This window comes from Myotis lucifugus, unplaced genomic scaffold (genome assembly GCF_000147115.1).
Source record: "Myotis lucifugus unplaced genomic scaffold, Myoluc2.0 scaffold_80, whole genome shotgun sequence".
Lineage (NCBI taxonomy): Eukaryota > Metazoa > Chordata > Mammalia > Chiroptera > Vespertilionidae > Myotis > Myotis lucifugus.
In genome coordinates this window covers 3,919,808-3,945,274 of record NW_005871128.1, presented here as the reverse complement: position 1 = coordinate 3,945,274, position 25,467 = coordinate 3,919,808, and the positions used below count along the sequence as shown (strand labels likewise).

Sequence of the window (25,467 nt, the reverse complement as noted above, 5' to 3'; positions counted from 1 at the left end):
AATGTAGCTCTGTGCTAAGCAACGCATAATGAGGATTAGAGGCCATGGAGATAATCATCATTATGCATTATATGTGTATCTATAAACCAATCCCCATTATTACCCTGCAGGGTACACACTCACATTGTCATCTGCATGTTACAAATGAGGAACTAAGGCTTAGGCCATGCAGTAACCTGCCTCAGTTAAACAATCAGCAAAAGACATAGCAAGAATGGGAACTCAAGTTTGTCTCATTTTTGTTTCTGTTGGGAGTTGGGGCAGAGTTCTGTGGACTGTGGGAGAAAGAGAACAGGATCTGGTACTTTAAACTTGAATTTGTTTTAAAGAAAAGATATTCAGCTTAGTGAGATCTTATCTAAATCTTGCCAACTGCTGTCCTACTAATCTAAGGGGTTGAAGATTTTCTACAGTATTTCACAGGAAAAAAATAAAGAATTAGTAAACAATGAGCACCAGACTGAGAGAGATAAGGCTATTCTTCAAAACAACTTAAACATATTTTCAGAAATTATTTCACAGAAATAATAGTTGATGGACACCTTTGCATAGGTCCAGCCCAGTTGGTGAGCTACCATAGAAAGTACAGCTTTAATTTTATTCTCTATATTCTTCCCTCACTGGAAAGAGGGATCAAAGGCATCATCTGGTCTTTATTAAGAACAATAATATCCCCAACCCAGGCCTTCTCCAAAGCCCCATGCCTGGGCCAGCCAGGCTGAGCTGAGAGATTGCCCAACACCCCAGGGTAGCCCCGCCCAATACTGCAGCATTCTCTGAATTCAACACAGCAATAAGTGTATCTCCATTGTTCCAGCACATTCTTAATCAAATGGGAATCAAGCCTCTTATCTTGTAAGATTAGTTACTGAGGATGATAGATGAATAGGACACAATAGGGGCCTTTTTTAAATTCATTCAACTTTAGTGCACATAAGTATTAACAGGCTCTAGGAATATGATGGTGTACAAGATAGACTTTGTCCCTCCCTGGGTTCTACTGTCTGTCTACTGTTGAGAAACATGGCTACATATAAAAAAAAATGGTGCCATTTTTTAAACTGTGTGATGCAAGAGTTCTACAGAAGGTCAGAGAACTTTACTCTTGAATATTTATTTAATGGGTAACACATGTAAGCCATTGTGCTTAATCCTGGGCATACTGCAGTGAACAATCTCTTGCAGTTGCATGCTAATGAGAAGACATTATTTGCGCATCACTTTTTAAAAATGAAATTTCATTTGCAAAAGCACAGTTACTAGTTTTTACACTTGTCACATCAACCTGAGAAAAATCACACCTATGAGCTTTACTTTACAGCTTTGCATGGCGGGGATGGAGTTGATGATATATGACTGGGTAGTTGGTAATTAGATGAGATTTCTTTTCTTTTTTTTAAAATATATTTTATTGATTTTTTACAGAGAGGAAGGGAGAGGGATAGAGAGTTAGAAACATCAATGAGAGAGAAACATCGATCAGCTGCCTCCTGCACAGCCCCTACTGGGGATGTGCCTGCAACCAAGGTACATTCCCTTGACCTGAATCGAACCTGGGACCCTTGAGTCTACAGGCCGATGCTCTATCCACTGAGCCAAACCAGTTAGGGCAAGAGATGAGATTTCTAATTCCAAATTCTTTACATTTTTTTTTATTAAATTGATTGGGGTGATATTAGTTAATTAAATTATGTACGTTTCAAATGCTCACTTCTGTTATACATCATCTGTAAATTGCATTGTGTGGCTACCACCCAAAGTCATATCTCCTTCCGTCACCAGATACTTGCCCCCCTTTATCCTTTATAGGCTAACACCATCTAAGGCAGCAGTTCTCAACCTGTGGGTCGCGACCCCTTTGGTGGTTGAACGACCCTTTCACAGGGGTCGCCTAGACCATCCTGCATATCAGATATTTACATTATGATTCATAACAGTAGCAACATTACAGTTATGAAGTAGCAACAAAAATAATTTTATGGTTGGGTCACAACATGAGGAACTGTATTTAAAGGGCCAGAAGGTTGAGAACCACTGACTAAGGCAATAGGGAAAAGTGTGTGAATACAAACTATTGCTTCTCAGACCTAATGGAAATTCAGGAGCCACAGGCAGGAGATCAGAGCTTACCTCTGTAAACGATGGGGCTTACATTGTTTTTGGCGGGTTTCTTTTGTTGTTGGTTTTTGTTTTTTTGTTGTTTTTGCTGAGGAATGAGGCTGCTCACAAGCCAGGATTCCAGCCTCCCTGGTTCAACCCATCCCCCAAAATCCTCTGAGCTCACTGTGGTCCATCTGTGGTAAATACTGGGCAACAGAGTAGGGTTCAGGGAGCTCTGAACAAAAGTGTCTAAGTTTTAAATGATGCAGATGTATACTCATTTTATTTTATGAGTTATTTTTGCCACAGGTGTTTAGAAATCTAAGCAGATACAGAAGTCTGACTAACCTAAACATAAGTTATTTATTTTCTTACTGTAAAACTAATACAGTATAGAAAATTTAGGTAAAAAAAAAGGAAATTTAAATCACCCTAAATTACACTACTATATTTATTTATTCTTTACTTTTGGTTATACATTTTACCAATTTTTAATCATCATGATACATATTTTATTTTAAAAGAGTACACAACTTAGACTACTTTAGAAAAATTCCTTTAAGATTTTTCTATCCTAATATATTTCTATCACTTTCTTTTTAATCTTCACCCAAGGATATTTTCTCCATTGATTTCTAGAGTGGGAGGTAGGGGGAAGGGGAGGGGGAGAGGGGGAGAGGGAGAGAAAGAGAGAGAGAGAGAGAGAGAGAGAGAGAGAGAGAGAGAGAGAGAAAGAAACATTGAGGGAGACACAGTGATTGGTTGCTTCCCACACATGCCCCTACCGGCCAAGGTATATACATGCCCTTGACCAGAATTGAACCTAAGACACTTTGGTCTGCTTTAAACACTAAGCAAAACTGGCCTCTTATTTTGTACCAATACAAAATACAGAGTTTAAAATATGTTCACATGTACTATCAGAATTAACTATTAATATGTTCAGTTGCAAAGGAATAGTCCCTTCTTTTATGTAACCAAGAAACAAAGAAAATACTTAGATGTCAATCCATGTGGTCATGAGATTTAAATTTGATAACTTTCATACTCTCATATCCTACGTACATCGACAATAGAAAAAGGACCAGGTCAAACGACAAGAAAAAGTAAGTCCTCAGCATCATAACCTTGAAGCCTAATTAAATTAATACACATTACGTGCACTCAGCTTTTGGTATTAAGTATTATGTAGAGTGAGATTTAAGTACGGAATACTGGCTGTTCATCCTATGCTACCCAAATAGGCAGAAGAAAAAAATTTAAATATGTATGTGGAACAGTGACTTAAGGATCCACTTATGTCATATACAGATTGATGTTGCTTAGTTATTTTTCTATACCTCACATATTAACTAGTATCCACTTATAGATCATCTTTAATAAACTCTGAACAATCTTTAACATCAATAACATTTATTCCCAAATGTAAATCTTGCATCTCCATTTACTTGTTCACTTTCATTCTGAATAATTTCTAACATTTGGACTGTATAATGGGTATAAATATTATATCTCAATGGAATGTCTGTATTTTTATAAAATCATAACCCCAAATCTCAGTTTCCCAGCAATACCATGGATTCAAACAGTATGTGGGGCGGCTCAGGTCAGTTGCTGCAAACTCCCACCTCTCCCTCAAGCTGGCAGAAAGAACTGTGGGGCAAGCTGAGGTAGGGGCAAGGGAAGGAGGAATGCTGTCCGGGATAATTGTGTCCTGCACTCAGAAGACTCACAGATGTATCGCTCATTCAGGATCTCTTACAGTGGTCGGCAAACTGCTGCTAGGAAACGGCCTTAAATAATCCAGTAGAAAAATCCAGTCATTCACTTTGAATCTTTATACATTGTGTTGTGTGCATCACCAGAGGAAGTAGTATTTGTCTTTTTGGGGCCTATCATTCATATTGAAAGAACAAATATGTCGACTTCCAAGAAAAGCAAGTATCATTTGGGGCTTCAAAGCAATTAAATTATTCAAGATATTTGAAGAAATGTAATATTAAATAGTATACTATTTTTCTTATAGCAATGTAAATATAAATGTTTAAATATTAGGATGAAAATAAATATTATTATTTATTACATTATTTAATGTGTTAATATTTGTTAAACATTTCATTACTATTTACTAACATTTAATTAATGTTACATAATTATTTAATTAACACTTAACAATATTAAAATACCGGTAACTTGAATTTGTTTGGGGAAGCTGAATATTTGACTTATAGGAATTGCAAATCAGTTTCTGCATTTTAAAAATATTTCCTAATTTATGATTCATCACAGTTGTTTTGGATAAGTCTAATTAGGTCATAATTCAGTAAGAGAGCATTTTAAATACAGTACATAGATCAGCTTGGCTAAGCAATGCTCCACATAAGAAACACACTCTAAATTCTCCTGGAGACTGACAGCTAAGAACGGACAGCAATAGTCTCTTCTCGGAGAAAAGAGCTGTTTATTAAAATGTATTTAATGTGTGAGCTGAAGAGCCAATTATGCATCCATTCTTTAGTGGCATTTTAGATGACAGCTGTGTGGAACCAAGGAGGATAATATTAATACACTGTCTTAAAATCAATGAAAGCAAAAAGAATTTTTGTGTCGGATTCTAGGACATTTGAGTGCCTCACTTCAAGTCAATTGCAGAACATGAATGTATTAATTTTGTGCTGAGAAACTGGAATGATTATTCTCCCGGTGTGAAAATAAGCCCTACATTAATTAATCTGTAAAACAGCAAAGGAAAATGAAGCTAACTGGCCATCATGCCAGCCATGTGACTCCAGAACAAAGACTGTCTCTTCTCAATAGTAAATAGAAATACAAAGTTGAGGAAATGTGCTTTTACAAGTGAAGCTGAGTTTTCTTAATATGGGCAAGATTTTATCGTTTTAAAAACTAATACAAACAATATATTTTTCTTAGGATTTATAAATATTGAAGTTGTTACATCATAAGCTATTGAAAACAATACTATGATTTATTCTATTTGATTTTAATATAGGTTGTTGAATTTTACTTTTAACTGAAAGACTAATGATATTGCATTTTTAAACTCAGTTGTAAAATTAACTTTAAAAATTTAATTTTCTGTTTCTTACTATCTCTGAGGTTACCATGAGGTGGATATCCAATCCAACTTGTCTTGATAATAAATGCAGATTATGTTGCCTAGGCAAGGAACCATCTAAAAGAGCAATGTGCCATACCACTACTTCATTGCTTGCATTGCTAATTTTGTTAACTGTTTCAATTATGTTTTGAATTGTGCACTCCTAAATTCAGCAGTTTCAGGCAAAACTGGAACCTGCTTGTCACTATTTTAGATCAGAGATTTTTTTTAACCTTAATTACACAATTAAGAATCACCTGGTGAATATTGAAAAAATACCAAAGTCCAATTACCACCTCAGATCAGCTATATCATAATCTTTGAGAATGAGAACTGGGTATTAGTTTTAAAGATTCCTAGGTGATCCTACTGCAAACTAAGGTTCAGAGTAAGTTTTAAATAGATGCATGCATGGGAGCAGGATGAAAAATAGCCTATGAACTTAATATGAATGTGCCATTCATTTGCATTATTGGAGGTCATACTTAAGTTATATGCAGATCACTTTTAGAAAATTTGGTATTTTGTAAGTAAACATTGTGGTCTAGAACCTGGCATTTTAAGTTAACATTTAAAAAAACTATACAGTGAGGTAATGGAAATAGAATTGAGTCCCTTTTTGAACAATTGTGTGTTGGACAGTTAAATCTCAGACTTGACTTTGTCTAAAATGTGCCCAACGGATACAAAGTCCACAAAAAAAATTAGAGTCCACATGCATCTAACAACTCTCATGTTGAGACAATAAAACTAGCCACAGGAATGTTTATTTTTATCACTTTCTCTCCTGCTGAGTTCATGGTACAATCATTTTAACTGAGGGGGAGGGGAGAGTTGAGAGATCTATTGTCAGAATCTTGGGGTGAACAAATAATATACAAAAAGTATATTCAACATGGTATAGATTTATATTTAGAATGTTGAAAAAAGAACCGGTGTTAAAACACAAAGTACAGAATACAAAATACAAAGCTAGGAAATCACTGTCTTGCCCTCTTGGAAATACACCAGCTGTGAAAGTATATATCCAGGAGATATGACTCCTTAGGAAGTCTTCACATAATTTCCAGAGTTTGAGGAAATTTTGTGTTTATTGAAAGAGGTCATGGATTTTTAAAAAGAAACATTGTTTGAAATAAATATAATACATTTCATTTATCATATATGTCATTATTTATTGAATGACTCAATAGGAACTGCTGAAACTATGCCAGCTGAAAATATAACTATTATTATTGATGATTTATAATCAGTGTGTTTTTGTATTAAACAAATGACTTACATAACCATACTGGTAACTTGTCAAAACTTTAGCTCAGTTGGTAACAAAATATGCCAGTAAAAAACAAAACAAAACCTAGACTAGATAGGTCAGTCTCTCTGGAGAAAGATCTCAGAAGGCTCTTTATACTCAGCAGAGTGCAGGAGCAGCCAACAGACAGATAGTCCAGGAGGCTTTTGGCATTTGGAAGTTCTGTCAGAGATAGGTCCCTTCATGGGCAAAGAGCTAAGATTCGGGCTGCTGAGAAGACTGGGGAGAGCAAACAAGAGACTGGGTGAGGGGGTGTTTCATAAGTTAAGGGCACATGTCTGCACAAAACTGCCTTCATGTCACAACCAATCACAGTCTGGGAGACCCCAGGCCATCCTTTCTTCTAACCAGCTGCCTACAAATTTGGCGGTTCCTACTACCCCATCAGGTTTGATAATTTGCCAGAACGACTCATGTAACTTTACACTACAAATCACAATTTCATTATAGCAAAAGGATAGAAAACAGAACCAGGCAAAGGGAGAGACACAAAAGGCAAGGTCTGGAGAGTCCCAAACGTGAAGCTTTTGAAATTTTCAGGGCTGCATTATTCTCCAGGCAGTCTGATGTTTAACAACAAAGTATTGCCAACCAGGGAAACTCATTTAAGCGTCGGTGTTCAGAATGTTGTTATAGTTTCATTGTGTAGGGATGATTGACTGAACCATCTATCCTCCTCTCCTCCCCTCCCCAGGTTGGGGGTGATATCCCACGGACAAAGCCCACCCCCCTAAGCCCACGGTTGGTCTTTCTGGCAGGACCGGCCCCCATCCCGAGTCATCTCATTTGCATCAACTATCAGGTGTGGTCAGAGGGATCCACCATGGATCCAGTTGCTCCAAGAAATTCTAGGGTTTAGAAGTCAACTCACAGTAGTGAGGGACAAAGGCTAGCCAAAATATTTTGTGACATGGGTGGTAAGATGAGAGCACCGACCTAGGAAAGGTGACATGTAGGCAGGTTGGGACAAAATCCCAGAGATTTAGAGCTAGTCAAACAGCCAGTTTAACATTTCTCTGAGCTTAAAGCCTGATTTTTTTCTACCTCCCATGTGTTGGTCTGAGAATACACTGGGCTCATTTCTGTTCTCAAACATAGAAAGGAGGGACTTAGGGAGAGTAAGACAATCAAATAACTACAAATGCATTCTCTTCATCTGTGAAGCTTTGTCACCAAGCCTGCCTTCTCCAGTGAATTAAAGACATTATTGGAATTCTTGGAGAAGAGAATTATTATTTTATATCACCATTTTTATTCCTTCTTCCATTATTTCTCATAAAGTCAGTGGCTGAATTCTGTAGGCCTTTCATTGATTCTGGATTTTATCTGGCAATAATAAAAGTAGTTTTTAAATCAAGCAGACAAGCTTCTATGTTGTATCCAATTATTATTCACTATTTTTTTCTGTACCTTCCATTTTGGAAATCCCTTCTCTAGCTGGCATCTCTGTCTCCTTTTTACTGAGATGAGATCTTAATTCCAGTCTAAGAAGATAGGTATTTATTTAAATTTGAGAACTACTGGCCTGCATTACTCAACAGCTTCAAGGTATTAATTATATAGCAGAGTCAAGAATAAAATATAAATTTAAATTTTAAGTACATATGTCAGTCATTAATACATGGTAATTAGAAATTAAATGGTTTAATTGAGTCAGTTTATTATTAAATATAATAATCTGTAAAATGTGTAAGGTAGGGATTAAAACTGAGTAAGCAATTTAAAAATACCACCACCATGACCAAAGGGAAGGAGTCTTATACTAATCACAACATATTTCACTTACAGTGATTTTTAACATTCCAAATCATGGTAGCCTTGCCTAGGAAGCTAATAAAAATCACCCACTGAAAGCTAAACTACTTGGAATGCCATTCTTCGTGCAATTTTTTTACCCTCCTGGAGTTCGTAATCAGAAACAGCAGTAATTCAAACAACCTAGGCTTAACACTAAAGATAAAATTGTAGACCATACTATGATCTGGAAATTAGGTATATGCATGAAGTAAACTTGGTGGTATTAAGCAAGGGTGAGTAAATAAATGGAGATGGGTTAAGAAAAATGGCTCTAAGATTTCCATACCAAAACTTAAAAAAGAAACTGGGTTTAATTCCTACGTTAAGAATTCAAGCCATGGCCACAGACCCACATTACACTAAACCAAAGTAAAGTTAATAGAGAAATACCAAGCATCAATTAGTCCATGGGTGTGTTTCAAAATTTTACCCTCAAAAATTTTAATAATTTTCCTCATAATAGATTATTCATATATTTTTCAACTGTATTCTTGAAGTTACCCATTCATATTTGCAATATGTAGCACATTTTAAACATTTATATTTGTTGTTTATGTAAAGTTTGAACTTTGGAGTTAGTTGTTATTTATTTCTTTCATGGTTAAAATGACCAAATGGAAACATCTACTTTCAAAAACCACTTAGGAATTTCATATATAGACTTCTTCAAAGATTAAGTGGATGTGGCTGCTTTTGAAGAGAATTTTAGTATTTAGGACAACTTTCTCAATAGCAAGAGAGGGTCCTCTTCAAAAGTTCCAACAACCCAGCCCATCTCTAGTTTATAAGATCCCTACCAGAAGTCATTATCTTTCTTAAGACGAATCAAAAAAAGCTAATCCATAAACATTTACTAATTGTTAAAGAAAATAAAAAAAATTTCAATACATTAAGTAAAGTGAAATCATGCATTTTCCAAAATTTAATGGGTATCTAAAATCTTAAATGGGTTTGTTCTCCTGGTTCCATCTCCAAATTGACTGAGTCTATTTCTTTGCAAAAATAAGATGACTTTCCTTTTGAGAAATATATTTTAAAATTTTAACTTTACCAACAACACTCCTTGTATTTCCAGACCCAATAATTTTTTCAATGAATATGATAGAATACTTGTACTTTAAGAGATCATTGTAGTCATCAACTCCAATTATCTAGAATGAAATCAGGGTCAGCTCAAGCTAGGCCTAGCATGGAATTTCTTGCTAAGGGATTTGAGTTTGATCTTGAATGTGCTATAAGAGCAATTGAACAAGCCTAATCAATTGTATTTGGTAATGTACCTCTAGCTCAAAGGTAGAGAAGAGTAGAGAGTATATATACCTACACATACACACAAACATACACGCATAAACACATACATATACACAGTATGGAATATACATAAAACATATATATGATATCAATTAATTAAATATATAATAGTAATTAATATACAATTTTTTATACACTGAGTGGCCAGATTATTATGATCAGTCAGATTATTATGACCACCCCCATCAGTACTTCGTTGGGCCACCTTTTGCCTTCAATACTGCGGCGATTCTTCTTGGCATTGACTCCACGAGATGTTGAAAGGTGATGCGAGGAATCTGACACCATGCCTGATGAATAGCACTGTCCAGTTCTGTGAGATTTGATGGTTGTGGAACCAGCTGCCTGATGGCTCTTTTAACTTCGTCCCACAAATGCTCAATTGGATTGAGATCTGGTGATTGTGGGGGCCACCTAAGCAAGGTAAAGTCTCCCTCATGTTCTTGAAAGCACTCCTGCACAATATGAGCACCATGGCATGGCACATTGTCTTGTTGGAAGAAGCCATCTCCATTGGGATACACCATCAACATGATAGGATGGACTTGATCAGCAACGGTACTTAGGTATGTTGTGTTATTCAGACGTTTATACTGGTCTGGCCCTTTAGCAACTTCAGCGCGAAATTATAGCTAATTTACCTACAAACGTCAGGTGGTCATAATAATCTGGCCACTCAGTGTATTTTATAATTATATTATATTACATATAATTTGTTATCTATTTTGTAGTTTAAAATATAAATATTTTATATTGTGTGTTGTATATTATAACTATAAAATATATGCAATATTAATTTTATATATCTATATGCTATAGCATGGATAAAGTCATGGAAGACACAAAAGATAACTAGGTAGCTAGCTTTCTGGGTGAATATAATAATGGTTTGCATCATTTGCCAATGATAAACTTGAGAAGAGTATTAGGCAGTATGGAGAAAAAGGTAAGTTTAGTTTCAAAAAGTTGACTTTGAGACATCTGAAGAGATGTCTGACAGGCAGTTCGATATGCATGTCAGCAGCTCAGAATGTTTTGCAACAATTAAAATGTGTCATCAGTATTTAGAATAAGAGCCTAGGGGTCTTTCAACAAAGAAGAGGCTGAACTGGAATCCAAATGCAGCCCTGGGGGCAAGACTCTTGGGACTCCCATTCCAAGTGAGGGGTCCATCTGAGGGAAGCCTGGGGCTTCCTTTGTGGGTACAAACTAGAAATGTAAGCTACTTAAATATAATTAATGTATTCAATAAACAATTACCAGGTGTCTGCCATGTGCATCATAAGACTCTATAGTTGAGAAAGAATGTTTAGAAAGATCTAGTCCTTTATTATTCTCAAAGTGGATTATCTCCAGTGTTACTTTTTTTAACGGGATATATCTAATTAAAAATTTGAAATAGTGATAAAAGCTGTAAATGCTTTCCACAGACTGATTGAATTTCCTGAGAGCATTAACCGAAGGTGCACTAAAGTTAACACTTCTTGGAACATAATTCATTATGTTCATCTGTGAAAACAGATTTTGGTCATATATTTCTCCTTCAGTATTTTTCCCTTTTACCATCTGCATCTTAAAACAATAAACTCAAGGATTATAAATAGTGGCCATACAAATTGTGTGGATAAAATAGTTGAACCATTAATATTTTTAAATGCTCAGAGCAGAGCAGATAATTCTACCATTCACTTTGAGTGAATGAACACCTAGATTTGCACCTTAACAAATTCAATTCATGCAGCCCACATTCTTGTTAACAACATTAAAGCTACAATCTCACTCATTTAGCTAATTAATTGTTGAAATCACCAATTAGTATATAAACCACGGGGAGTGAAATAAAATTAAGTCCTATTTTTGGAAAGAAAAGGAAAGGGCAAAGAAGGGGCAGTCAGGACTTCTTTTGGATGAAAGGGGTGGTGGAAAGATGGTAAGACAGTTACAGATAAAAATTCTGAACTATAGCCTGGCCAGTGTGTGGCTCAGTTGACCTATGAACCAGGAGGTCACGGTTTGATCCTGGTCAGGGCACATGCCCAGGTTTCAGGCTTGATTTCCAGTGGGGGCATGCAGGAGGCAGCCAATAGATGATTTTCTGTCATTGATATTTCTCTTTCTCTCTCTCTCTCTCTCTCTCTCTCTCCCCCTCGCTCCTCTCTCTGAAATCAATAAAAACATTTTTAAGAAAATTCTGAGTTACAGTTTCCTCATCTTAAAAAGAAAGGCAACATTAGCACGATTAGCACGTATCTTGCAGGAAACTTGTATTTGCTGATAATATACATAAAATGCCTAACACTGCGCTTCACCCTTAGAAGGTGTGATGGTAATATCTTTATTTTTAATAGGATGGATAGTTTAAAATTACATAAAGAAAACAGATATTATATGAATTACAACAACAATAAAATATCTGAGTAACATATTTTCTTTGGGAATAAATAACCATAAAACGACAAGTATATATTTGAAATATGTTTTCACAAAGAATTATATTCTTCAGAAAGTTCAGAAACTTAACTGAGACCAACCACCTGGTCTCAATGGCTTAGAGTCTGTGTGAATTTTCATCAGCCTTGTTGTAATGCTCTTTAATGACTGACAAACCAAAACACTGGCAGCCAGTAGTACTAGAGCAGTGGTTCTCAACCTTGGCTGCACATTAGAATCACCTGGGAATCTTTTTAAAATCCTGATTTCTGGGCCTCATCCTCCAGAAATTCTGTTTCTTTGTTACTAATGTTGTGGCCCCACCCCATAACAAAGAATGAATTTCCAGAGGATGAGGCCCAGAAATCAGAATTTTAAAAAGATTCTCAGGTGATTCTAATGTGCAGCCAAGGTTGAGAACCACTGTACTAGAGTTTAACTTAGGCTTCCTACTTTACTTGTGGTTTTTGCATATTGCTTTATAATGCACCAAAAATAAACAGCATGTGTGTTTTAAAGGGTTTTTTTGAGATTATTTTTCAGATCTCAGAAATATAAACAACTAGCTATGTTGGTCTAGCAAAGTGTGAACACAGAGCTGTGCTCTCAGGAATCACCATGATTCCTACATTCTTTCTGAAATGATCTTTAAAAGTTAATTTACTCAGAAGGTGGCATTTTAAACCTACTTTCAGAAAGATAAGCATTAAAAGTTTACTTTCCAGGTACTTAAATAATGCCAACTTCTCCAAAAATGGCTCCTTGTTCCTATGCTTGATTTTCCCCTACTAACTTCAACATTCATAGTATCTCTGGAGCAATCAGAGAATATAGTTTTGCAACATTAAAAACCATCCAGATTTTTCTTTCTAATTCTGCATGCTCCCCAAAGTACCTGGTCCCATAGCAGGAATGAGGACACTTTGAGAAATGCACACCTCTTAATAGGCCTGATTCTGCTGATAGCAGAGTACTTGAGGGCAGACACTTTTTAAGTCACCAGAGTAACATTTAATGCACCAGAAGAGTTACCTGAGTAATTTGCACCTCTTTATCAAAAGAAAATGCTCCTCAGTGGTGCTTATTAGCATGTAATGGAGATGCACTCTATGGCATTCTATAAAACTTGACTCAACTGGATAAAAGAAATCAGAGTGAGTTATAAAACCAGAGATGGAGTAATTTTTAAAAGAAATATTGCTATATTTCAAATATATGTAACACTGTAATTGCTAATAATGTGTTTCTGAATAGGAGTCCTGTTTTACTTATTTTGCATAATTGATTTTAAAATTCCTATTTATCTAGTAATAGCATTTATGTGTACCTTACAAATATTTATGGTGTTCTTACTACGTGTCTGCCACCTTTAAAAGTCTCTTTTCTCATAGATCTTATAATTCTGTTTTTAAAAAAACAAGGCCAGATGATACAAAATAATTAATACAGAAAAGTATTTAAAGAAAGTGAATTCTTGCCCTGGCCAGTGTGGCTCAGTTGGTTGAGTCATCCCTTGCACCAAAGGGTGGCTGGTTCCATTCCTGGTCAGGGCACATGCCCAGGTTGTGGGCTTGATCCCTAGTAGGGGAACTGCAGGAGGCAGCAGATCCGTTTCTCTCTCACACATCAATGTTTCCTCTCTCTCTTCTTCCTCTCTCTCTCTAAAATCAATAAAAAAATATTTTTTTAAAAAAAGAAAGTAATCTTAGTTTAAAAAGCATCTAAATTCATATTTGCTCAGAAAATTACTTCTTTGAGATTAATAAATGCTAGATTTCAGTCCAAGTTCAATTGAATGATGGAAGTTAGTAGTTCCCTTCTCTAGACTTTCCCCAGCATTTTCTTCAAATATCAATTATAATTGTCTTGTAATCTATCAGACTAACGAGTTTTTTGAGATACCAGCTGTCTCTCAGCCGATTTTTTGCATTGAGTTGATAGAGTAATTTGAGTTAATGAGCTCCTTAACGAGCTCGGTCTCGGAACGAATTAAACTCGTAAATCAAGGCCCCACTGTATCAATTATAATTGTGTTGTAATCTATTAAATTTCATGTTAGCTTTGTCCTGTGATCTCCTTGAGGCTCCTTAAACTATCCTCTTATGCTGGACTAAGTACAATGACTGGCATATAGGAGATCTTTCATAAAGAAGAAAGAAAGAAAAAGTTTATTTTATGAATGCTTTCTTTGTCCCCTTTCCTTCTTATTTCACATACAAATTGTACATTAAAACCTGAATTAGGAAGTCTAGAAATGGTAGGAATTTGATCAAGGCACTTAAGCTCCATTTCTCATATCCTAATTTGCTATTTCCAGATCCACAATTCTGTAAACCATTCCAGTAATTTAAACTTTGCAGACAGTTATTTTTCACCTTCTCGAAGTAATAACTTATTTATTTGCTTGATTTACATGCATAGTCTAGCTAGCCAGTGCTTCTCATCTGACAATGATCCTGATATTGAGAGCATTTACTTCCTTGTTTTCCAGGAGGACAAAGAAATATTATCTCTAAATTTCATTGTCTTCAATAATTTTTCTTTTAACTGACATCCTAGAATATGTCATGGGATTACATACAATTGGCCAGGACTCCAAAATTTGCATGAAGCCCTAAAATATTTTAAATCCACCTCATCTGCTGAATAGGAGAACCCAAAGAAGACAGATTCTAAGTGCATTCCTAGTCCTTTATAACTTTAAATTTTAGAGAATTCCCACTGTGAGAACCTTATAATAAGTTTTCTTTTCCTGTGTGTGGATTTTTCCCATGTGCAGCATTCCATGGTGGACTCAAGTTAAAATTCCTTAGTGAAATAAGCCAGTCAATGAAGGAAAAATACCACATGATCTCACTCATTCATGGATAATAAAGACCATTATAAACTTTTGAACAATAATAGATACAGAGGCAGAGCTGCCTCAAACTGATTGTCAAACTGCAGCAGGAAGGCCAGGGAAGGTTGGGGGGCAGGAGGGAGGGGGGTAAGAGATCAACCGAAGGACTTGTATGCATGCATATAAGCATAACCAATGGACATAAGACATTGGGGGGTAGGGGGGGCCAGGGGATTGTCAAGGGCGGGGAAGAAAAAAAAGGACACATATGTAATACCCTTTGTAATACTTTAAGCAATAAAAAAAAAGATTTCTAAGAATCATTTATATCTCTAATACTTATAGGGTGGGCCAAAAGTAGGTTTACAGTTGTGAGAATAGAGAGTTTATTCTTGTATTATTATTTATTAATGTTGTATTATTTTCTATACAAACAACTGTAAACCTACTTTTGCCCCACCCTGTACAGTGAAGAAATCCAAGAGTTTCTGGTGAGCAGTGAGGGGCTGGCAGGCCATATAAGGTTCAATGACACACTACATGATGACAAAGGAAAAACATCCAGTACAGATCACATACCATACATTTCACTGAGACAAGCTGGCTGGTATTACTATAGGATAATATGGGTGTCTATATTGTGTATAAAACCATATTAGAAAAAATATAGACCACGGAAATTGGAATAGAAATATTTTCCTGATCTCAATTCACTATTATTATTGAGAACATGTAAACAGTGAACCCAAGACCTGAACTAAGTGAAATAAATCCTTGATTTCCTCTACTAATTGTAAGGAATCTCAGAAAATCTAAAACTCACTTTGCCTGGGTAAAAATTCATTTTGGCTGACTATCTGTTTATAATTTCAGTAGACTATTTCCCCTCTTCCTAGCCTTTTCAAGGAGGAAAGAGCATAGTATTAATTTGCATAAAGAAAACTATAGAAGAGCACACTTTTGTGCAATGAAACATAATGTTTTTACACCGTTTTATAATGGGATTCCACTGTGATTGTTTCACTGAATCCAGTAGTGAATACTTTTGGTACACAGCTAATTAACCCTTGAGTTAAGAAGCCTCACTTCAACTCATATCTAAGGTTTCTAGTTATAGAGCTTTTAAATTTGATGCTGAATTTCTTCAGCTTAGTTGTTCCTGTTTTCAGAGTTGTCATTGGAAGCTCTTTCTGCCTTAGTTCCTAAAGTTGATCATTCATTCATGTAATCTTCATTGCATTCAAGCCGTATTAGGCACTGTATATTTTCCATGCACTTGGGATATAGCTGCGAACAGTGACACTTCTTATTTCAATCTTAGTCAACAGTTGAAAAGTGTAAGATTTTAGTCCACCAATTAGCTGTCTAGAGCCTTAGATAAAGTCAAGTAAAGCCAAGTCGTTAGTTCATGTTAAACATGTTCTGCGGCAAATCCCCAAGATGATGCCAGTTTAAAAGTTCTGACAGATCTGGGGGTGGATGTGGCTGGTATTGCTGTCACTCTTCAAGGTTGTTTCACTATTTTGCAGAACCTACCAGGAACATAGAGCATCTGAAAAAGGATCTAGAACTTCCATAACCTGGGAAAACCTAAAACCTATCTTATCTCTGCTCCTAAACCCTATAGACTGCAACCCTGGGATTTCTAACACTAAAGAAGCAAAAAGTGGTACATCCCCTTTGTTAAAAATAATAAAATGGGGACGATTTTACCACTAGAGGACATATTATTCGTTATTCATATACAAAGTATAAAACTTTTATTTCATAAAGCTAAGAAGGCACTTTTGACCTTGTAAGCAAAAATTCATTTTCCATTCTAGTACATCAAAGAAAGTTTTATTTAATTCCAGTCAAGTATATACATACATAAAATTCTTCTCTGAAATGTCTCTGTTGAGAAATTCTGGCAGCTTGAAGTCAAGTCCTCCCTCAGGAAATCACAGCTGAAAGACCAACACCCACAACCTTCCACCAAAAAAGGCAACAGGACCCAGAACAGGGTCTGTAAACCTTTTCTGTAAGAGCCCAAACTGTAGCTAATTTAGGCTTTGCAGGCAGTATGGCCTACATCATATTCACTCAACTCTGTCTTTGTAGAGTGAAGCCAACCTTAGACCACGTTAGTAAATAATCATGCCTGTGTTCCAGTAAAACTTGATTTATAAAAATAGGCAGCTGACCAGATTTTGCTCACAGGCCACAGTTTGCCTGAACTAGGTGGTCTGTGTTCTGAGTAAGGGTAACGTTTCTCATATTAGGTTCTCACTTCTATTTTACTCCCTGTCACATATTAAAATAAACATAAGCATGAATCTTAAATAGTGAAAGACATAATGTTTCATTTATCATCAGATATCATTTGTAATAAAGATTTCCTGGTGAAGGATATATTTAGAAACCCAGTGTTTACCTATTTAAATGCTATTTATTTCTACACGGATACACTTTTGATCATTTTTCTATATTGTAGATCGTTATCCCATGCTCGTATAGCGAGTGTAAGTTACATTTTTCTTACTGTTTTTGCTAGAGATATTCTCAGGGTACTTGAACTATCTGGGGGCATATACCCCATATCAGTTGGTCTCAGCCTGCAGTGATTTTCCAGGTGATATTGCCATTACCACCATCTTTTGTATCAGCCATCAATGTCAACGATCTCTTTCAAGTAATCCTTTTTCTTATGTACATACTTCCTCCCAACATAGCCCCATGCATCAAGTCTGCTCTCTACTCAAAAACTGAATTCTGTTCAAAAGACCCAGATAACTTAGTTTCTGGCATCACATAAGTCACCACAAACCCAATATTAAGTCCTTGGCCCTCTGATGGAGTCATATTTCTCTTCTGGGGCCATAAACATTACAAACGCTATTTTCCACAATACTCAAAATCTTAGTTGCTTGTTTTTTATGTGTTGGCTAGGTTCCAAAATGTTGCAGTTCCTCAAATTCTGATGAACCAATAAATGATGAGTTTTCCTAGAGTATTAATACCTCTTTATTTTCTAACTTCTTTATTTGGAAAAACTAAGATGATATTTTTTTCTTTACCAATTTTGCTCCTTAAAATTTACTCTTCTCCATAGCCTGCTTATTTCTTACTAACTTTGTCTAGAACAGTTTTGCACTATGGATCTTAACCCAGGCCTATAAGAATGATCTAAAGAAGCATTTGAAAAAAATACCAAACCCTGGTCCCACCCTGTAGAGTTTTCTAGTCATTTGGTAAGGGATACATTAGTCATTTTTGGTTTGGTTTGGTTTCGTTTCGTTTTAAGCTCCCAGGTGATTCTCAAGTTAACCGAGGCCTAAGAACCACCCGTTTTCTAAACCTGATTTCTTTTAGGAGTCTTTATAAAGGATTAAATATGAGATTTCTCTTTCTACTTTGTGGTATGGAAACTTAATACAATAAATGTGAAGTTACTGAAGAACTTCAACTTTCTCCTGTTGAAAAATGCCCTGCAAGTTTAATTCCAAATGACTGCATTTCAAAATATATACCCTTTTTGGATTAACGCACCATGTGGAACATGTAGTAAGGCTTGAGCTGTCGGTGTTGAGATCTTGCACTCTCTCTTCTCGGGTTGACTATTGTGTCTTAAACATTTTTGATACCTGTGAAGCCACGTGAATGTTACTGTTTTTCTCTTGTTCATAGCCCCAGAAGAATGGGCCACGACCCGCTCCAGCCTGAAGGCACCACCGGCAAGGTCAGCCAGAGGGGGATACAGGGAGCACCCCTATGGTAGATATTGAAGGTCCTCCTCGCCGGTGACCTCACCTCAGAGACAATGCATAGCCTCTGGTCTCCACATAAACAGCAACAAGACAAGTAATAGTCCTTTTTTTTTCCTATTCTAGGGATAACTCCTTTATGATTACTCCCATATATTTCTTGTATTTCCTCTATACTGTTGGCGTGACATTGACACTAGTATTAATTTTTAAAATGGACTGAAAGAGACATTGGCAAGCATTCTCTGCAAACCATTCAGTAGGATGATATTCTCTTGGTTGTTTTTCATTGTTGTGTGTAATTTTTTTTCTTTTCTTTTTTCTTTTTTTTTCTTTTTTCTTTTTTTAGAAAGAGCATGAATCTGTTGACAGATTTTGAGTCTCAATCAACTAGCAAAAACTTTGTTTAGGGTTGCTAAAAGACTGTAACATGATTTTTGAAGTAGCTGCTAATAAAGTTGTAGATAAGATGTTTTAACCTGTCTTTTAATATCTGTTAGTTAGATGAAGATGTTCGATATTAAGTTTGTAAATTTAATTTTAAATGCTGTTTTAATGGGGTTGAAAACAAGCAGCTACTGTATGTATGTAGCTAACTGAATTTGTTCAGTGTTTTAACCTGTATTTGTTAAAAAAGAAAAAAAAACACATAAAGTTCCATGTGTAAGCTTCTCTAAATAGGAAACCACAATTTGTCAAATATGTTTGCCATAATTTGTCAATAAAGCTGAAAACTTTTGTAAAAACTAAATTTGGAATTACTTGTTTTCTAGCTTTAAATGTCTGCTTTATTTCTTCTTCAAGAGATGCCTAAAATGTTTTCTATTCAAAAATTACAAAAATGAACCCAAGCCTGTTTTAAGATATTTGTGTAATACTTAAAAAATGTATTAATAACTTATGGTTGTTAAATAATTTAAAAGTTAACAAACTAAACTGTTACATGAATCATGGTTAGTAAACACTAATGTATAACTTGTTAATGGAGAAAAATGGATTTAGAATAATAAATGGATTTTAAACTATCCTCTAAGCTTTATCTTGCTAAACACAAATTCTGATTGACTTGTTTGCATTAGCATGTCTCTCGTGAGAAAGAGTAATGGAGTATAAAGAGGTAAGATTACCACTTACCACTGTCTAAATGCCTAGTTCTTCAACCTTTGAGTTTCCCCGCACATTAAATATCCCATCCAACATGTAAGCATTGCGTAGATTCACTTTATTGTTTTCACTCAAAGGAGTGCGTGGACTTCATTTGCGTAGTTTATAACAATTTGTTTTGACAAACAAATCATCAGTGTCACTGGCCAGTTGTTGCTATTCAACCTCAAAAACTTTATTTGTAATTTTCAGTGCTAAATATCACCGCCCTTGAAGGCAGTTTAGAGGGCTGATATTTCTTTTGAGACTATCAGACTTGATGGCTGATGATTATTAAGGAAATATGTCGCAGGACTCAAAGGATGACTAAACGTTAAACAGGTAACACTAATAGTAACTCTGTAATTTTGCCTATGTAACAGTAATGTTAAATATTCTCAGTTATTAAGTTCCTGATAGTTAAAAAAGTAAACCTACAAAAACATAACAAATAGGTCTATAGGTTATTAAAACAACTAATTAACATTAACTAGAGGCACCAAAATTATTTTACAATATATAACCCTCAAGGTAATAAACAGAACTAAAATTAATAATAATAGTAATGCAACTCTTGCTAACATCAAACGTAAGCTAAATTTTGATGGAAAACAAAAAAAAAGAAAGTAAAAGACTTGATGGTAGGGATGAATGCCAAAACTGTTAATCTTTTAAATACAGTTTTTTTGTTTATGGTGGCTTTTGTCGATGTGATTGGTTTACTTTTTTGCTGCTAACCAGCTTAGGCATATTGCTGTTCAGTTTTTGCAGCTGGAGTTGCATGCTAATAGTTTTATGAAGTGTGTGTCTGTCATCAATTAAAATTGTAAATATTTGCCTTTCACAAAATGCTATTGAGTTATATTTAATTTTCTTTTTTTATTCTTTCTCACTATTTCAGGTACCCACAAGCAAAGAGCACATAATTGAATAGCAGAAGTGATGGGCTAAGAAAAGTAGAGGTAAGCTTAATTTTTATCATCTCTGAAATAGACCATCTTTACCAACATGAAGCTGTGGCACTGAACTGCAACACCAAATGCCACTTGGTGAATAACTGAAAAGGTTTAGATGGTTGTCAAGGAACAAAGTTATTTTTATCTCCCTTGAAATAAGGTGACATACCTTGGTGTTTACCTGGCAAGACTTTCTGAGCTTGTCCAGAAGCTTGTCAAATGAATTAGTAGTTAATATTCAGCCCTTTTCTTTGCTGCGAACTACCATATTACCTCCTCTAAATTTTATGAATAAAGAATATTAAAACTTGTACTCTTCAGATAGGAAATCACAATTATTGGCTGAGGTGGAGGGATGGGAAAGGGAACCCCATAACAAACCCCTCACCCACCTTTTATCAATGAGATAAAATTTATTAACATTAACACTTATTTAGTAAGATAAAAATAACTAAACTGACCATTATTTCCCCAATTTATCCCACTGGATTTATCAATAAACTTGTTTCTTATCTGTCAGTCTATTTGATTCTGCAAGTATTTACTGAATACAAACACTATTGGAAATGGAGACTTGATTTCTGTACACAAGGAATTGGAAACATTAGCCAAGAAACCTCCCACTGAAAACAATGCAAGGGCACATATCAACTCCACAGACTGACCTGACATTCACAGAACGGAAATGGCCTTGCTATGATATTTGAAAAAGGGTAAACCCCAAGTCATCTCCTCTGGGGCTTGGTCCTCTTTTTACTACACAAATATCCAAATATCCACAAAACAGTGCAGCTGTAAACAAGTGCCACAAAAAAGAAATGAGAGAGCGCGGAGATTCGTTATGACTGGAGGTAGGGCAGAGAAAGGAATCATGGCATGAAAGAGGTAGCCTGTATATTCATTGATGAGACAGAGAGCGCCACTGGTGAAGGGAGTAGGTTGTCAACTTGTGACACAAAAAAGTTCAGCAAGTGAGAGGGACCCTGAGGACCAGACTGAAGGCAGCGTGAAAGCAAAGCCTGGAGCAGTGGGATCCAGTCAGGTCATGGTTGCCCCTGAGCAGTGTGATAAATTGTTCGGATTTCACTGGAAAAATAAAAGGAAGTTGATGTAGGTTTGAAGTAAAAAATCAGAGTTATCCCTCTAAGGAAATTATCCCAAGTAACCAAGCCATTTAGCTAATTTTATAATTACCAATGCCACTTCATCTAAGAGAGCTTTCCCAAAATTCAAATTTGTGAAAAGAACTATTTAATACCATATTGCTTCAGTTAAGTGCCTTTGTTAAGCTGCAGAATCAAAAATCAGTTACAAAAAGTGCATTTTTGAAATTTTATTTATCAGTAACATTCCATATCTGACTTAACTCTCAAAAAAGGTTACTGGCCCTAGCTGGTTTCGATCAGTGGATAGAGCACCGGCCTGCGGACTGAAGGGTACCAGGTTTGATTGCGGTGAAGGGCACATGCCTGGGTTGTGGGCTCAATCCCCAGTAGGGGGCATGCAGGAGGCAGCTAATCAATGATTCTCTCTCATCATTGATGTTTCTATCTCTCTCTCCCTCTGCCTTCTTTTCTGAAATCAATAAAAATATACTAGTATGTATAAAAAAGGGTTACTGTTTTTATAAACCAAGGGGATAAATAATCTCTAATCCAGTTATCCTGCATATTATTCTCCTTTGATCCTTTTCCAACCATAGGCTTGATCTTGTAAAGCAATGAAAGAGAAACCAGTCAGAGTTTGTTACTATTTTGATATATTAATCAATATGGTTTGTTGTTGCAATTGTTGTTGTGTCATAACCCTGTGACTCTCTCACCATTCAACACAGGGCAGAGCTATCACAGCAGAAACACAGGTGTTGAACAGAAAAGCTCAAAAACAATGATTTGTGAGAAAGAGGATTTTGAGTTTCAAAAGCATGCATTTTTAGTAGGCTTTAAGTAGGACAGAAAGTTTGTGTTAACTGTAGATACAAAAGACTCCCATCCATCTATAAATAAAATACCCTAATATGCAAATAGACTGAATGCTGGAACTGAACAATCGAACAACCAGTCACTATGACGTGTGCTGACCACCAGGGGGCACACAGGGAACATGGCGGGCATCGGCCACAGCGGGAAGGTGGAGCAGGTGAGCGGGGCGCCAGACCAACGTGGGGCACCGGTCGCTGTCATCAGGGTGAGCCTCTGGTGTTTACTGAAAATTCTTTGCTCCCGTGCACCACAGTTCCGCCCTGCGTCTGCACCTGCTGCTGGCACTGACCCTGCTTGCAACCACTGCTCGATCCATTGCTCGGTGCTGTCAGCGGGTGCGAGCCGCAGCTGCCGGCCCCAATTGCCCCTCAGGGCTTCTCAACCTCCCCCTGCTCCTGAGAAACAATTGGGGCAGCAGCCACCGCTCACACCTGCTGCTGGCGCTGGCACCAATCACTCTGCACTGTCAGTGGGTGTGAGCCACGATGGTAGGAGTGGGGCTGCCAGCAGACAGAGGACCAGGGGCCATGGTGGGAGGGGCTGGGCGGGGGCATGGAGGATGGGTCGAGACCCGCCCCTATGTCCACTGCAGCCTCGTGGCCCACAGTTCCTTTCAAGGTGCATGAATTTGTGCACTGAGCCCTAGTAAATAAATAAATAAATTGACTCCCACCCACCTCCATACATCAAAAGGTAAATGTTGTATACCAAGCTGAGAAGAAAGCTTAAGAGGCAGCAGTAACTAAGGTATTAGTGTAAGCTGTTAGTGTGGCCTCAAGTATGAGGTCTGCACAATATGTCAGTTATCCAATAAAAACCTGAGATAGTTTTGGAACACAAAGGGGACCTTTGCCTAAAAAGGAAGCAGGGGAGGCAGCAAGCTTCTCAGAGTTCCCCCACATCCATGTGCTCCAGGTGCAATCCTGCAGATGGATGTTTCTTTAGAATGTTTCGCCTTGCTGGCAAGAGTGAACAAAGCAGGCGTGGCCAAGAGAATCACACACACAGTCACCTCTACAGGTGGACAGGGAGGACCCAGGAGCCTCTACATGGGCCAGCCCTGACCAGGTGTATCAGTGGATACAACCTGAGAAGGTAAGAAGATCAGCTGCTCTCTGCCACCAACACCTCCAAAACTTAAATGCCGTCAGAAAAAAAAAAGAGGGGGAAACATAAATTTCTGAGTTAACAGAGGAAATCCTGACCAAAATTCATCTGAACTGGCTGAGATTATTTTTCTCCACCTGGCAGTATGGCAATTTGAGAATGAAATTAAGTTGAGGTATAGAAAAATATAATTATATATATATATATATATATATATATATATATATATATATATATATATACACACACACTAGAGGCCTGGTGCACGAAATTTGTACACTTGGGGGTGGGTCCCTCAGCCTGGCCTGCGCCCTCTCGCAGTCCAGGACCCCTCGGGGGATGTCCATCTGCCGGCTTAGGTGCGCTCCCCACAAGGACTGGGCCTAAGCCGGCAGTTGCATTACTCTCGCAGCCTGGGACCCCTCGCTCCTTACTGCCCACCTGCTCACTACTCCTTACTGCTTGGCTTGCTGCTCCTTAGCGCTGCCGCGGAGGTGGGAGAAGATCCTGCCACCGCCACTGCGCTCACCAGCCATGAGCCTGGCTTCTGGCTGAGCGGTGCTCCCGCTATGGGAGTGGACTGACCACCAGGGGGCAGCTCCTACGTTGAGCGTCTGCCCCCTTGTGGTCAGTGTGCATTATAGTGAACGGGCATTCTGGTCGTTCCGCCTTAATGGTCACTTAGGTTTTTGTTATATAGGTTGCAATCATTTATTGCATAACTTGTCTGACTCTTAAAATAATCAGAAGTGAATACAGCAGGTTTCCCTGGCAACAGGGAATGAGAATTTCCTTAAGTTAGTGGCCTCTCAGCCAAAACCACTGATAGCCCTCACTGGTGTAGCTCAGTGGATAGAGTGTCAGTCTGCAAACTGAAGGGCCCTGGTTCAATTTGGTTAAGGGCACATACCTCAGTTGCATGCTTAATCTGAGGCCCTGGTCAGGGGCCCACGGGAGGTAACCAATCGATGTGTCTCTCTCACATGGATGTTTCTTTCTGTGTCTCTCCCCTTCCCTTCCACTCTCTCTAAAAATCAATGGAAAAATATCCTTAGGGGAGGATTAAACAAACAAAAAACCCACTGATAGAATGAAAACTTTTCAGAGTGGCACCAACTGATGAACATCTGCCCAGACAGGGTGCCTTCTTCTCTTCTCAGTATCAGGTAATGATGCGGGTTCCCACCTGGATCCCTTTATGACATCATGTCTGCTCTCACTAATTTCAAAGTGCTGGCTCCCAAAGATGGCAGAGCAGGTACTTTCCTAGTTCTAGAGCCATGGCCCATACAAACATTCTCAGGTTTGACATTTATCCTGTGCAGGTCATACAAATTTGCATAGCAGATTAAAGTTTTTAAATGACAGCGTGTTCCATCTAAGTGTAGTTGAAGTTGTCCGTGGCCATGTTCCATACCTTCTATCAGGTAGTGCTATAACTCTTGATATACTGATGATCCTATAACAATCAGGAACTCAGAAAACACCAAAGGCAGCTAGCTTGGGCACTAAAAAATACTTTAAATCAGTGGTTCTCAACCTTCTGGCCCTTTAAATACAGTTTCTCATGTTGTGACCCAACCATAAAATTATTTTCATTGCTACTTCATAACTGTAATGTTGCTACTA

At 37.2% G+C, this 25,467-nt stretch overlaps 1 protein-coding gene across 2 annotated transcripts in view; it reads left to right on the top strand.

Moving 5' to 3' along the window:
- The window catches only part of KHDRBS2 (KH RNA binding domain containing, signal transduction associated 2), a 513,200-nt gene that overhangs the window by 472,392 nt on the left and 15,341 nt on the right, over nucleotides 1-25,467 (top strand). Inside the window, exons 9-10 of one of the 2 annotated variants that reach the window (XR_002829782.1) lie at nucleotides 18,574-18,747; nucleotides 20,695-20,755. Coding sequence is in view for 1 of the 2 variants with exons in the window: in XM_006090724.1 (XP_006090786.1) it covers nucleotides 18,574-18,671 (98 nt within the window). In the remaining variant the exon portion in view is untranslated. Of the gene's footprint in view, nucleotides 1-18,573; nucleotides 19,677-20,694; nucleotides 20,756-25,467 lie in introns of those variants that run through there. The other variant, XM_006090724.1, reaches the window with a different exon arrangement.